The sequence below is a fragment of the Gallus gallus genome, chromosome 15 (genome assembly GCF_016699485.2).
Source record: "Gallus gallus isolate bGalGal1 chromosome 15, bGalGal1.mat.broiler.GRCg7b, whole genome shotgun sequence".
NCBI lineage: Eukaryota > Metazoa > Chordata > Aves > Galliformes > Phasianidae > Gallus > Gallus gallus.
This window is the reverse complement of record NC_052546.1, coordinates 9,959,441-9,975,344: the sequence shown is the minus strand read 5'-3', so window position 1 is coordinate 9,975,344 and position 15,904 is coordinate 9,959,441. Positions and strand designations below refer to the sequence as shown.

The following is a 15,904-nucleotide window of genomic DNA, read 5'->3' as shown; positions in this document are numbered from 1 at the left end:
GTTCTCATCACACCCAGCTGGCACGCACCACTTCTCTTTGCTCTGGAGTGATTTGTTTCAAGTATCAATCCCTGGGGCTGAACCTCTGTTGTGTCTACCATCCCGTGCATAAGAGAACCAGCAGGTCTGTCCATCGGTCTGCCTGCTCCTGTTGCTCAGAGAGGTGCAGGCACTCCACAGGGTTATGAGCAGCGTGTAGCACACTGAGTGTTGCATGGGGCCCGGCGGTGCAGGGAAGAGCTGCTGCACTGAGCCAGATGCTCCTGCTGTATCTCACTGTGCCAGGCACCTGGTTGTGCTGGTGCCATGCTGCCAATAGGAACAGCTGCACAGCATCAGAGGATGCAGCCACGGGCTGGCAAGAGCACTGCGTCCACTGGGAACAGAGGGAGATGGGAGGCTGAAGCAGGGCTGGCACGTGCTCAGGACAGCACTATGCGTGCAGGGCTAGGATGAGTTCTGTGTGCCATTCAGGGCAAGAGCAAGCCTGTAGGCAGCCACAAGGACGGAGACCTGAGCAGAGGCACAGCTGGTAGCCAGGAAACTCAGTCCTGCTTGCTTTAATGCAGTTAAGTGGCTGTGTGGGGCTGTCCCAGTCTTTTGCCATCTCACAGCCACACCTGGAGCTGGGTAGAAAACCCTCTGTCAGTCCAGAAAACAGGTCATGTATCTGCTATGGTTCCAACTCAGCTCTAAATGCTTGTACAAGGCTCTGACCATGTGAGCAAGGGAAGGAGGCTGCTCCAGCATCTCCACAGGCAGGACATTCCTATGAGGTGACCCGTCAGTCCCCAGCCCCCCCCATCTCTCCAATTTCTTTGTCACACTGTCTGAACACAGCTATTTTTTCCCTTTTTGGGACACCTCTGGAGCCCATAAATCACAATGCTGAGATCTGCTATAGCCAAGAAAGGAAGGGTTTGGAATAAGGACAAGGGGTACAGGGAAAATACCAATCCTTGTAACTTAAAAACCAGGTTACAGACATTCCCAAACGTGATGGTCTTTCATAGGGGCTTCCTAGAAGCTGTGCCACAAACAAAGCCAAAGAGCCCCAGAGTCCCTGGGCACAGTCTGCTCTCACTGTCAGGATGGCTGCAGGCAGTCCTCCATGGGAGAGCTCCTCTGGGGCTGGGCAGGGACAAACCCACTTCTGCATGGCCACCAAGGTAGGGCCTCCTGCACCCCACTGCTCAGCAGCTCGTATCTCCTGGGCCCTGGCAGCAAGAAACAGCAAAACAGGCACCTGTGACACACTGCTCCCAAAAAAAGCCAGACGTGTGTAACGTTGTGGACAACCTGTACGAGACTGGTTCTGGTATTCATTAATGAGCCAAACAACGTGGTGACAAAGGGCTCCTGCATGTGCTGCGCCCAGCGGGTCACATCCTGCCCCATGGCACAAGGATTGGTTGTGTCATACAACTCCTGGCTTCCTTCAAGCTGAAGGTTGCCAATGGCTAATCCATTACCCACCAACAGGATATATCTTGCTCCGCTGCTCCCTGGTGACAGCCCTGGTTGTTTTCAGTCCCTCACGGTCACACCTGTCCCAGCCACAGACCTTTCTTCTTATTTGCCATGTGAAATACTTCAAGAACAGCCTCTTTTCTGATTATATTTTCTCTTTGAATGAATTTGATCTTCCACTGGAACAGTCACAAGGAACTTGGAAAAGTTGCACCTTCTCTCCCAGGCTGCTTTCCGCCAGGAGCATCCTCCCCTTTGTTGTAGCATAAGCCATGTTCCCCAGCTCTACCTGACTCCTGTGGGCTCACTGTGAGGAGATGTTCTTGGCAACGCAATATTTTCTGTATGCAAAATGTCAACTGTTTTCCTAGCTGTAGTAAATCTCACTCATTACTGTTCTTTTCCATTATTTTTATAGTTGCTCACAGACTTTTTTCTGATGCAGAGTTGGCTTGACTGTTAACATCCTTCTGTTTCTCCCTTGCTTTGCACAAGCTCAGATATGAAAGCTGTAGGTTGGAAACTGTCTGTGCAGAAGTGGTAGTCCGATGCCAGGGTTGGCTTCGTTTCTTCATGTTTGGTCTAGACAGCTTATATAAGACCCAAACAGCTGCCTGGTTAGGAGTCCTCCCTGCTTGTTACTCTGCCAAGTCTTGCGCTGGACGATTAATCCTTGTCAGTACGTCTGGTCTGCTGCAGGCAGGCTGAGCTGTATTGCATTAAAATGCCTTATCTACATACAAAAAGATTGCTAGCACATTGTTTGGCATTTCATACATGGTCACAAATTCCCTTTGGAAATAGGAGAATTTATCCACAGCAAAGCTGCTACGGCCACCACCAGTATCCTGGGGTGCTTGCCAGCTCCATGGTCCCTGAGAGGTACTCTTCTATCCTTTCCATGTCTGAAGGTCGTTCTTGTAAGTCATGATGTCAACCACTAGATCAGGGTCATCCATTGCTCCTCCATGTGTGGCTGCCACAAGCCAGCGCTGTATTCCCTGTGGCTCCGACCATGGCAGCCCTCTCCAAATGGAGGTCCTGCATGTCAGTAGCTGCTGAACTCCTGCTCCACCTGAGGTCTTCACTGTCACTACATCAAATGCTGCCAGTGCACAGTGTCCCCGCAGCTGAGACAGAGCCCTGGTGGGTGGCTGCGGAACACACCAGTGGCCCCAGGCCTGGCACTGCTGTGGTGTTGGGACCCAATCCTGGCCAGATCCCACCTGCAGACCTTCTTCCCCCCTCTTCTGCATCTCAGGGGCTTTTCTCTCACTTTCCCAGCACTTGGAATAAAGCCTATGTCCAGAAGGGTACCAGTTCTTCACTCTTTTTCACCATGCTGTAGGATGGGAGAGCAGCTGGTTCCCTTTTGTGGTGCACTTCTGCTTTCTGCCTCTGCCACTATCACCCTCCAGAAAAACAACACTGATAGCCTCAGTGATGGGGGAGGCCATTCCAACACCTACACCTACAACAAAGATTACACTACATCTCCTTTGAAGAAGTTACTGGAGGTGGCTTTGAAGTAATTTTGAATTTCTTCTTCCATCCAATGCACAAGGACCAAGAAGGGTTTCGTAGGTCACTGGGCAAGGGAGTAACAAACGTAACTGCAGGAACACAAGCCCTTCCCAGCATGAGATGATTCACAGAGCCCTCCAAAGCCAAAGGACTTCTCCACATACTTCTATCTCTACTAGTGCAAGACACGGGAGATTTTACAATTTTCACAGTTCTGAATGCTGCAGCTTGCTCTCTCTTGATGAATTCTCCTGTCTTGACACTGCCACGGACAGCCCCTCAACATCAGCCACGTTTCACAGCAAACACACATTTCAGAAAACACTTGAATTTCTCCTAATTTGTACCCAATTTGGATGCTCCTTGTGCTGTACTGGGTCTCTCAAGGCCAGGCTGGATGTGGCTCTGGGCAGCCTGGTCTGGTGGTTGGCAACCCTGCACATAGCAGGGGGTTGGAACTCGATGATCATTGTGGTCCTTTTCATCCGAGGCCATTCCATGATTCTATGATTCCCAGCCACCCAAAACATGCCTCATTCTTACCCCACTGTAGCTGCTCCATCTGCAGGATACAAAAACCACCTGTCACAAAATAAAGCTGTTTCCGATCCACTTGTAGTACTTGCCTTTCATTCTTACACACGTGCATTCCTTTGGTATCCTGCAAAGTAGAAAGCTGTTGTTACAAGCTTCCTCCTCTTCTCCTCATATCTGTTAAAACGTTTCCTGGAACCAGGTATAGATGGTAAATAGAGCCAAGCAGAATGATGGATGCCAGCAGTGTTCACTGGGACCATATAATGGATTAAAGCCTTCAGATGACGCTTCAAAAAACCCTCAACATTCGCACGATGCTCACACTGTGCATTTTTCCACCCATGCCTGGTACTGCTGCCTGCTGGTTCCAACAGCTGCAGCCCAGGAGCCAACCTCAGCTCTACCACAGGCTTGGGAAAAACAAGAGCAGGGCCAGCTCCCTGTGTACTCCAACACAGGTCCTGAAAGGGTGGAAGCCTGAGCATCCTCAGTGCAGGCTTGCAAAGGTGGATCTCTGGACCATGAAATCAGCACGCAGCAAAGCACTGCGTATAGAGTATTGCTCCATTTAGTGTGCTAAATACCCTTCAAGTGCTGGAAAATGAGTGACACCAGAGAAAGTCCCTTCACAGCTTGCATTAAGGAAGAGCTCACAGGGACAGGCCCAAGGCACACATTGCACACAGCCTGCTCTCCCACACCTCTTGTATTGCACGAGTGCAGAGAACAAGTGGCCTCTCTAGTACAGCTCCTTGTTTCTGACAAGCGTCCCCGTTCTCTGTACAGTCAGTGCAGCTGTTACAGGGAACTCTGCTTTTTATTCCTCAACTGCCCCATTCTGTTCCCGTATGCAATCTTCCTCAGTGGAAAAAAAGTCAGATGAAAAGCAATTTTTGAAGATTAACCAAGGATAAATCGTCTTTGTCCCCGCTTGCTATTAGAGTGCCTGGATTAAGGCCTCAGTCACATGTAAACAGACCACAGAGTGGAGGAAAGCCCTCGTCAATACACAGAGCTTGAACTGTGTAATCAGCAAAGAATCAAATCTCCACAATCAGGGGAAGTACTATCTTAGAGCAAAATATTTAGATTTTATGGAATATTGGCTAATTACAATATTTTTCTCCAAATAAAACATTTATAAGAACACTGAAATAAATATTTGAGAACGCAATATACCAAAGTCCTGAGTCACTCCTGATGTAGAAATTCTCTCCCATTTTCCAGGCAGCTTCCCCATGTAGTGTTTGGAGTTGGGATGGCCTCTTGTGGCACTGAGAGAGCTGGTGATGTGCATCCCTGCTGCCTGGAAATGGTGGTGTTCCTCCTGGCAAAGCACACCTCCACGTTCAAGCTGAATACTGAATGCCTAGCACTGATGAGGGCAACCTTGTGGGTCCATGGCAGCAACACCAAGGCTCCAATGGGTGCAAATATGCAAGGAGAGCGAGAAAAGACCTCTTCCCTCCTCCCCTATGCTGATGGCAGTGTTCCAGCTGTGGGCTCAGCCCCACAGCCCCTGCGCAGCCTTCAACCCAAACTAGTGGCAGCTGGAGGCCAAGGCCATACTACATGAAGCAGAGATGACCCCTGGTGCAGTAGGACCCAGGCAGAAGACAGCAGCAGAGAGTTCAGAGGTGGCGAAGACAAAAAGGCTTGCTAAGGGTTTGAAGGAAAAACAAACGGAGAAGACAGGGCAAATAAAGCTACTGAGCTCTCACAGCATTGCTGATGGGCCAGCTTAGAAGGTGAACCTGCTGCAGCCTGGGGAAAACAGAAAAGATGCAGAACAGCAGGCTAGCTTGTATGAGAACTTACTCCAGAGAACACATTTTGGAAAGACATCAAGGTAAAGGCTAAGGCAACAGACACATGCACATCGCATCTCAGGTTGTTGAAACCAAGCTCCTGATATTGGCAGTCTAAGAGTTTTATTGCCTTTGGTTCCAAAAGGAACTCCTCTTGTGAAGGCCTGCAGGCTCCTTCCTTCAGTCATTTCAGAAAGACTCCGCAGACCAGTGTGGACATACATTTCTTAGAAAGTCCTGTCCGAAATTCAGATTTTCACTGCCAGTCTGTTTGCAGCTATGGTGCCTTCATTCCATATACCACCACTCGCCTTTGGAAACAGCAAGACCTGTAACGCATGGTAGTATTCACAGAACAAACGAACAGTTCTCTTTGACAATCAGAGATACTTTAATGAGAAGAGTCTCTAGAGCCTTCCTTCTGCACTATCATTGCCCAGCTGTGCTCTCTTTCAGATGCAGGCACACGGCTGTTCAGCTCTTCGTCCAAATCACAGCCTCATCCACTCGTATGCACTCACACAAGACCACTTGTTGCTCTGTGACCAGCAGAAGATCACATTTTCAGCTGGTTGCCAGTTTGCCAAACTGAAACCATTTGAGCTGTCCATGTCAAGCAAGTCCATCAGGCTGGTTTAAAAACACACTCCAAACTGAACACAGTCCTCACATTTAAAATAATGAGGTAGGAAAAACCATTTATTCATCAACAAAAGAAATTCTGCTCATTAGCTACTTTATTAAGATGCCTGCATGCCTTTTCATCTTGGCAGAAGCCACTAAACTGTCATGCAATCACAGTTGAGAAAGAAAGAAGCTGCATGGCCTTCAAGTTCTTTTCAGTACCCTTCTGGGAAACCATCCAACCTGGCCAAACTGTAAATCTCTGATTGATTCATGCCACTCTTCCACATTTGTCAGCTAAATTCTATTAAGATTCCACCACTGCTCCTTGTCTACTAGCTTCCTGTGGGCTCTTCAGAACCGCATTTTCTGATTTAGGTGAAGAAGTCTTATACTGACATTTTGCTTTTTTTGCCTTTTTTTTTTTTTCACCTTGTCTTTTAATTCCTTTTTTTTTTTTTTTTTTTTTTTTTTTTTTTTGCTTAGTTCATGAAGCACAGACAGACTCGAGGCCAGGGAATTCTGACTGGTACAGGTGGAGGATCCCCAACATCCAACCATTCTGCTGTTTCCTAGTTCTTCCTTCAAGACGTCTCCTTGTTGTCATCTATTTCTCCCCTTTCCGATCTCCCGTAGACTGATTTACAAAGTCACTTCTGACAGCCAGTGTCTCTCTGAGAGTATTTAGATTAAATAATGAATTCAAATCCACAGTGTGACTTTCCCGTGAGATAAGCAAGCATAAGACTGACGCCGGGCACTGTGCAAAGGGTTGTTGCATTCTCCCATCAGTGCCTTCGATTCACGTTCAGGTAGTTGCATTTGAACATTTCAGTCTGTGTGTCTTGTAAGGATTGATTCACTGACTGCTCATTAAATGACTGTCCCGGAGAGTACAAAGCCAGGAGTTAGGTCTGCCAGCACAGGAGGGAAAAAAAGGCTTCCATGAAAAAAGTCTCATTCTGTGTCTCTTTTGAGTGAATCAGCAAATTGCTCTGCTACTTGACATGAATGACAGTGACCGGACAGATGTTGCTATGAACACAAGAAACAGCTCTACCCCAGACCGTATAAGGCAGAACCCCTTGCTAGAAAAAAAACGGAGGTAAGACACTTCTTTTTTCCTAGATTCTTGATTTCATGGCTTGTGTTCTTGCATTGTCTTGGGCTGATCCCGACATTCAAATCATGCTCAGGAAGAGGCAGAATGATGTAGCTCCTCTCTGAGCAACACAATCACACTCTATTTAATGAAGAATGCCTTGTCGTGTCTTGAGAGAACAGTGTGTTTCATGGCAGGAAGAATTTCCACCTGTAAAGGAAGGTAATCACAGTGAATCATGCAGCAGGGCCAGTGTATGGCATAGGACAAAGGATTAAGAACCAAACTGCTGTGAGCCCACACCATGCCTTCACAGCCCACTGTAGTAAGGCACTTTGAAACTCCTATGAACTCAGGGTAATAGAAAAGAGATCCATGCAGGTCTCTGAGTTACAGGGACCCATAACAATATCTGAACTTCATGAGAGAAGTACACTGAATGTGAACAATCAGGACAGAACCAAGAAGGACTATGCCAACAGCGAAAATCACATTTATACAGCACAAACGTTTATGTTTCTTTGTTTGCATATACACAGAATAAAGCCACCAACCTTCGGAAACCTCATGTATACGTGGGACAGACATTTTGCATTTGTATTTTGCAAACATAGTACTTACCAGTATAGTGACTCACACATTAAATGCTGTGGCTTTAAAGTCAAGCCTCTTAAAACCAGGGAGACAAAGAATAACTGTTGGTTCAAGGCCCGTGCCTCCAATTTTGAGAATATGGGCCACACTACTGAACTGTTCAACTATCCCAGGCTACAACACAGTGGAAAGAGGGTTAGCAAAATACTACACCAGATAAAGGATTCAGCAAACACTATATGTGACTCCATAGGAACTGTCACTCCCCAAACAGCAACACAAAGTTTGGCCAGCGTGGATTCTAAAGACTAGTTTTATGAGGGCATTTGAGGATTACTTCAAAATGAAAAAGTTGTACAGATTGAGGTGTCGAAATTCAGTTCTGCATGTGAAACTTGGGTTAAAGAGGAGGAGGACGGTATGCTTCAAGCCCCAACATGCACTGCTGTGTCAAACCACCATTCCACAGGTCATTCGTCAGGATCGCTGTGTGTATCACAGCATGCTGTTGCTTTCCACTGCAACAAAGGCCACTCAAAGGTGAGGAGGGATTGTCTGTGACACTTTATCACATCTGTGGAAGGGAAAGTAATGGAAGAAGCCAGATACATTCTATCTGTTGGTGTTAAGATGCCCATGGGTATCCACATGGTGGACAGGAACTCGGGAAAATGGTTCTGATAGCAGATGGAAAAAAAGGGAAGTTGTTTGTCAAAACTAATATAGTAGATCTAAAGCTATTTAAAGTTTGGGGAGACAGTTCCCAAGCTAAAACAATCACCTTCATGAGGACAGATGTCAATTTGCAGCGGGAATAGCTCAGTTTCAAAAGCAAACTGAGTAGTTTGCAGCGGTGGCTCACAGGCCAAAAGAGCTCAGCATCCCTCCAAGCACCAGCAGACAGGTTCCCCATCAAAGAACAGCCATGCTATTGCCAAATGAGACCTGCACTGTGATCCAAATGTTGTTTTGCAAGGGGTAATTTCACTCCTCCTTGGATGTCAAGCAGCTCAGAGAACTAGTGAACTATATAGCCCCCTAAAACTCTGTTATGAGAAACCAAAGAGCAGAGGACAGAAATATGTCTGAAATCTTCTCCAGAGCAGCAACAGAGAAAGTAAAAATGCAATTTCAATTTCTGTTGCCATTGAAAGTGAAAAAGATTTGGAAGTCAACACCACTGAACAGTGGGATGGAAAGGAGTACTTCCCTGCTAGGACTGACCAAATGAAACAGAACTGCAACGTGCTGTTTTCTCCCAGGCGCCAGTTGGAAAGGATTGGCATCCAGCACAGCCCTGGGATGCCACAGCAGCAGCAGCAAGGCGCCTGCTGCAGTCTGACACGGCATTCTGCTGGAGCTGTTAATCCCTTGAGTGCAAGGAAAGGAACTCCTCCTTTCTGAAGGTAAAGTGATGAATTCACTTCATGCCACAAAGTTATCCCTAGGGAAAGAAGGGATACGCCGAGTTCCAAAGAGACGAGGATGACAGGACACACAAAGGCAGGTTCACACTCCATAGGAGCACATATCTGGACTGCTACTTCGCCCTTACACCGACGAAATTCATACTGCCTTTACCCATCTGCTTCTGATACTCACTGCAACGCGAGGAAATAAAAGCTGAGTACAACAACGATGCTGCGATATTTAAGAGACTCAGATGAATGCTTCCTGTCACAGCCTTGAGGCCACCTCAACGTCGCTGCTGTCAGTGGCTTTTCCTGATGCTTTTCATGCAGCTTTGAAACAGAATGCCTAAACCAAACCACTGCACACCCATGCAGCCACCAACCCACGCACACCCAGCACGCCTCATATGCCAGCAGCAGAGCAGGGCTCACCGCGCTGCAGACCACCCAGCAGACAAGCAATTCAAACACAAAGCCTGCGTTACAGATTTCACCTTCACAGCTAACCACATCCGACGTTTCCCTGCGCAGCTCCACCGCACCACCCCGATTCCTGCCCCCCTCGCTGCAGGCCGTGCCGCCGTCCTGTCAGAATCCATCCCAGACGACATCGGGGCGTTTTTCCTCAGCGCCATCCGGGCCTCCGGGACGGCCGGCTCTGCCTGTGGTTTCGAGGGGAACCATTTTACGTACCCTACGAGCACACCGTGAGAAGACGTCCAGCCGTTCCTTACCGCCTTTCTCGGAGCTTTCAGCAGCGGAGAGAGCGCCAAAACCCGGGCAGCGGCGGATGAAAGCTCCGGATCGGCGCCGTCCGCCGAGTGGCGGTGGGTGAAGCACGGAGGCCGCCCAGCGCTGTGGCGCAGCTCCCGCCCGCACCGCGGGAACGCGCCCACCGAGCGCGCGCGTCACGCGGCCCAGAAGAAACGGCGGCGGCGGCGGCAGCGCGCGCGATGTCTCCCTCGTCACGTGACGCGGCCGCCCAACCGACGGCCAACGGCGCGGCCCCGCCCTGCGGGGGGAGCGGCGGCTGCGGGCGGCGGCGAGGCGCGACCGCGGCGGGGACAAAGCGGGGCCGCAGGGCCGGGTGGGGCGCCCCGGCGGGCGCGGCGTCGCGGATGGCGCTGCCTTTCCGAGCCGGGCGGTGACCGGTGCGGGGAGCGGGGGGGGGGCGGGTTGGGGAATAGGCCTCGAGGGCGCACGCGGAGCGCGGCCCGGCCGCCGCCGCCATCGCCGTCGCCATGTCCTGCGCCAATTACAGCAGCTTGAACCGGGCGCAGCTCACCTTCGAATACCTGCACACCAACTCGTGAGTACCGGGCTGCGGCCGCGGGGTGGGGCCGGGCCGAAGCCTCGGGCAGGTAAGTGGGGCTGCGGCCCGGCCCCGCGGCACGGACCGCCCTCCGCCCCCGCGAGGAGCGGCGCCGCAGTGCGGTGCGGTGCGGTGTGGTGAGGGGCGCAGAGCGGGGCTGAGGCGGCTGGGAGCGCCGGGAGCAGCGCGCAGCCGCGGGGCGGCTCTCCGTGTGCAGCCCTCCGGAACGGCCCCGCGTCTCACTCGGCTGTCATCCCTCCCCGGCGCCTCGTTTCGTCCGTGCCCGGATGCTTTGTGCGATGTGTGCTGAGCAGAAGCACGGCATTCTTCGGATTGGCTTTTTTTCTCCCTTCTTTTGATCTTTCCTTTTTAAACCGTGGGATCCATCAGTCTAAAATCCCCGAAGAAGAGGTCGAGTTTGACCTACTTTATAAGTGGTTCATTCAGATTGCACATCTGGAACATGGTAAGTGCCGGCAGGGATGGTGCTTGGCACCGCTACGCACCCGCCTCGTCCCTGCCCGTGGGGAGCAGGCATTGCCATGCCGTGTATGGAAGAGTCGAAGGAGGACTTGCTTTGGCTGAGCTGCCCTGGAGGAACAGCACGAGTAGCGTTTGGCATCTCTTCATTGTCGTCATCTTGTTTCCAGCCGTTCTGTGGAGGAGTTGATTGGATGTTACCATCGATAGAAGAAGAAATCAAGTATTTTTCTGCTCCCGGATTTCAGTGTGTGAAGACGAGCTTAGAAGGAAGGACATCAGTGGTCTGCAGCTGTCTGAAGACTCCTGACTGCATTTGATTTGAAGTAGATCCAACAGCGTTTGTGTTGGTAATATAAGATACGGCTCCAGGAGCAGCAATCTGTTACGTGTGCCAAGAACATTACCACTTTCACTACCAGAAAGGCGTGGGTTGTGCACAAAAGAAGAAGGACAGGAGCAGCCCGATGACGCCCCGGGGTCCGTGTCCAGTGGCTTTGCTCTTTGTTTGGCCTGTAGCAGTCGCACATGAAGCCCGGTGCTTGATGGACAATACTGGGTCGTGTTCCTGGACTTGAGAAACTCTCACATCCAGTTGTGGAATGCAAAAGTTCTTATGTATTAGGAAACTCCAGTTCAAGCACAAGTTAACTCCTACTGTGCAACACTGTTAGATAGTAGAGATCTGTCAGTGACTTGAATTTACCATGGATTCTGGCCATGTTTGTAAGAAGACAAAGTCTGCTACAGAAGACCAGTGGTGATGTTGCTGCCTCAAAGTATCCCACGTTATTCCATACTGCTGCTGTAGTTTCTGTTCTGCTTTTGCTGCTAATCTACTTGTGTGCTGCATAGCTGCCTTCTTAGGAGTTGGAGGGTAATGCGTATGGATAAACCAAAGCCAAGGCTTTTCATCCACTGTGAGCAAAGAGCCTTCTGAGGTTATGGGGATCAGTGCATAAGCTGGACACTTCCCTAAGAGCAGCAATGGGAAAGCTAAAATCCATACAACAAAGAAGCAACTTCTCCCTCTTCCCAGTAATAATAACAATAAAAAGCTGAACAACCACCACCAGTGACAAAATCAATGAGCAGGGAACTGAAGAGGATTTTTGGTAACGGAGACTTGTCTTTCAGGATATTTTTGCTGCCTGAGGAAAACCATGCAATCTCAGTGAAATACTACTTCAGTGCGTGGGGTTTTTTTTTGTTTGCTTATTGTTGTTTTTTATCTTTGCTTCAGAAAGGTAATATATCTAAAACTACATTTTAAAGCCTTTTCAGGACCCAATTTATTTGGTCCCTGAACATGAGGACTTGGAGCTGATTGTGCTGCCATGCCTGGTGGCTGACTTCGCCTCATGTACCTGAACCACTTCAGTTGCAAAGTCTGTATATCTTTTTCAGCTACTTCTGATACTGTCCTAAGTGCTTTTCTGAATCTTGTATAAAGTTCTTTAGATCCAGTAAGAAAAGCCTCGGTGTGTAAGCGCATGGAAGTGAGTGACGTATTGCCCTTATGGTGACTTCCCAAAGCCACCTCCCTGCTTTCACAACGACTGGGATTTTTTTCCTTGAAAAGTAGATGATGCTTTAAAATGCTTCTAAAGAGATGAAAACAAGATGCACCTCAGCCCGGCCAGCTTTCTTGGTATATGTTGAATGTTTGTACAGCATAACGGAAGGAGTTTGTTAAGACCTGAGTGGCAGAGAATGCCTTTGAGCAGTGTTGCATAGTTGGAGTTAACTTGTGACTGAACTTGGGTTTTATTTCTTCAACCAGAATTGCTCCTTTGAATACCACTCAAGTGGAAAAAGTTCACCTAGATGGGAAGACTTCAGCATAACTGACAGTGGATTTGAGGAATACAAGTAGTCGATAAGCATCTCTTCGTACCTCAAACCCTCCCATTTCTTCTTCCGGATATTTTCTGTTCTGGCCTGAAGCAGTGCAGTAATGAGAGGATAACTCGTGTTTCTGACACAGATGTCAGGCTTCCAGCTTAAGTATTTTCCCAGATATGACCTCCTTAGGAACAAACTTAGTCTTATGTCTTCCGTTAGTAATTAGGTTCTTGCATTCAGTTAATGCATATCAGGTTTGGCCTTCAGCACGGAGCTGTCTTGAATAAATGGTAGAAGTTGGAGGGTGGTTCCAGGTCAACCAACTTACAGTGAGTTGTCACTGAGACTGCGGATTTTAGCAAGACTTTCTCCCTGACTTCTCATGTTTCATTTAAGTAACGTGTATTTCTAGTGCTCTGAATCAGTAGTGGTTGTTTTTCTAGTGCTTTGAATTAGGTTAATGTAGCCTCAGATAATGTTGTTCTAGCCAGTACTTGAGTGTTTCCAGGTTATGTGTGAGGTCTGATAGACTGTTTTACCAACAGCTTGGCTTCCGTTTTTGAAAGTTATGTTGCAAGTAATATAATCCTGCAGGGTTTGGTTTTTTTTTTTTCGCATGGAGCAAGGAGAGGGTTGTCACCAGTTGGTAATGATGGCTGTTAAGTACTGCAGGCACCTTTGATTGTAAGATGATATCATGGGGTGTTTTTTTTTTAGGTTGCTTCATGTGACTTAATTAGATACTGACAAGATCATCTGGAAAGTTTTAAAAGTCTTAGTGTTGAGATTAATGTACTTAATATTTGTAGCATATACAGCTCGAATTGATTTCACTTGCTTGTTGCAAGGTATCGCTTTGCCCATGACCATACAAGAGATTCAGGTTTTGATAGGTGTTCAGGTTAGGTGTGGTGTCAGGCTATCGAGAAATAGTATTTTCTCTCATCTTTCTTAACTGCAGTTACTTTTTCAGCTATCTTGTTCCAATATCTGTCTTTGGAATCTCTATTTGCACCTTCTCCTTAGTTTAAAGTGCTCTTGAAATTGTAGAGTGAAAGCTGCTGATGAAGCATAGTTACTAGTTCTAAAGTACCCACTTTGTTGTGTTTCGTTGTTGTTTTCTGACGTGGGTTAATTTCTAAATAAACTGGGTTGTTGGATATTGATTTGTAAAGTTGAATGGATTCCTAAATGATGGGAGCACTTGAAATGTGTGCGCAGGCAATCCCACTTAAAGGAAAGAGTAGCAGGTCTGAGCTTCTGGTATGGCCTTCTGGTCATTCAGGTGGTCTTCAGAACACCATTTCCATTCTATCTTGTTTCCTTGGGAGCTTGCAGAGATGGAAAGCTCTATTCTCCTTCTAGTGATAGCTTGAAAGGCTGATGTTTTTAACTTTAGTTACATTGATGAGCTACAGTTCAGGATGCTGAAGATAAATATGAAAGATTGGTTTGTAATTATTGGTATTCTGGTTGGCTATATATATATATATATATATTTTGTGCAGGAGCTGCCTTTGCATCTGTTCTTCTAAAACTGCAAATCTGAGCTAAGTGTGACTTCAGTCTTTCTCTGTAGTAGTAGTGACAGCAAGCTGTGTGTGTAGAGGTTTTGTTTAAACTGAAATACATAGCTAAAAATATCTTCTGAAGACCCAGTCTTTTCATCAGCTATCCTAGAGAAGCAATAAATTACAGAAACCTTGTTGGATTGGTTAAATTACCTGATTCAGTAAGAGAAACTTTCTCCTGTCTTGTAGCTGAAGTTAAATGTTGGGGTAGATATGGTTTATTTGCTTTTGAAATACCTGTTGGATTGTGAAGGTACAGGAAGAAGTTGGGCCTCCAGTGGAAGTGTTAAGTTAATGTTGGGGACAGTCTATCGGAATAGTTCTATGGGCTCTTTTGAGATGTCCTCAGCATATGTCATCTGTCAAGGTTAAGGCACATAACTACTCCCTTTCAAGTAGGTTCTGCATACAAAATGTTGCAGCTAGGAGGCTGGAAACTAAAGGTAGCTTTATGTAACTGTGCTAGTAACATCTGGCTGCATGACTTTAAGGTTGACTTTGGAAGGGTGCATAACAGTGGAAGATGACGACATTCTGGTCTGTGAGCGGCTGCATCTCTTGGAAGTCTCCCACGATCTGGAAACTTCTTCATGTTGGAAATAACTTACAGTATCCGTATGTGCATGGTGAAGACAAACCTTATGCATAACATTAATCTGTCCACGTTTTACACATAGACGGGGTTTAGTTGCTGTGAAGAGACTTGGCAGTGTGGTGAATAATCGAGGATTTACATGAGTTATTGGGTAGTTCATGGACTTCAAGTCAGTAATTCTTCGTTATGTCCATGAGACTCATGTTTATGATGCAGTGTTTGTCAGACTGTGGAGAGCAGCAGGTCTTCTGAATCAGATCCTCTACTGAGCAGCCTTCCTGCTCCAGCAGATAGTAAAACACATGCTTCTAGTCTTGTGTCTTTAGCCAGTGTTGGTACTGTAAACCTATGACTTGATTTGTTTAGAATGTTTGAGATTTTTGTTTTAATTAAAGGTCTCTCTTTCTCAGTGTCAGTGTAACCCTGCTGATTCTGTGCTTTATTGCAGAACTACCCATGAGTTCTTGTTTGGTGCCCTTGCTGAACTTGTAGATAATGCCAGGTGCGTATCTGACACTGCCTAATTCCCAAGGTACATTCAGTAAAGAATTTAATTAGCTTGACTGTTTAGGGGATATTAGGCAATCTTCACTTTTAGCAGTCTTTAAGAAAAATTAAAACAGGCCTCATTACAGCTTAGTATGAATGTTTCAGTTGGTTCTCTTATACTGGCGCATCTGCCCTGTGGAAAAAAAAAAAAACAACAACAAAGTATTATTCCTAACAAGACAAATTTCAATGAATCATGGAGTAAGTCAGTTCAGAAGGGAAATGGTTAGAAGGCATTTTAAAAGAAAGGGACTTAATGAAAAAATAAGTTATCTTTTTTATTTAAAGAAATTGATAAAATATTAATTAGTGAAGTTGGGACTACTTGATACTTGGATGATCTTTGGCTTCTAGTATCCAGAGTGGTGATAGAATGAAAATGAAATCAGAATTGGGACGTTGAAAATAGAGCAAGAACAAGTAGAGCAACTGTGATTCTTGAGAGACCTGGTATCTGGAAATAGCAGATCTTAGGCCACAT

At 47.1% G+C, this 15,904-nt stretch overlaps 1 protein-coding gene and 1 long non-coding RNA gene across 6 annotated transcripts in view; one reads left to right on the top strand and one right to left on the bottom strand.

Moving 5' to 3' along the window:
* Window positions 1–4,329: 4,329 nt before the first annotated feature.
* LOC416995 (uncharacterized) lies at window positions 4,330–10,033 on the bottom strand. Its single transcript, NR_174010.1, has 2 exons — window positions 9,806–10,033; window positions 4,330–7,275 (listed from the first exon to the last, which is right to left on the bottom strand). It is a non-coding gene; the product is annotated as an uncharacterized LOC416995 (long non-coding RNA).
* A 202-nt stretch (window positions 10,034–10,235) lies between these two features.
* Window positions 10,236–15,904, top strand: part of MORC1 (MORC family CW-type zinc finger 1) — a 36,880-nt gene continuing 31,211 nt past the window's right edge. For all 5 annotated transcript variants that reach the window (XR_005840080.2, XM_040648211.2, XM_015275380.4 and 2 more), the window contains exons 1-2: window positions 10,236–10,380; window positions 15,323–15,376. Coding sequence is in view for 4 of the 5 variants with exons in the window: in XM_040648211.2 (XP_040504145.1) it covers window positions 10,313–10,380; window positions 15,323–15,376 (122 nt within the window). In the remaining variant the exon portion in view is untranslated. The remainder of the gene's footprint in view (window positions 10,381–15,322; window positions 15,377–15,904) is intronic.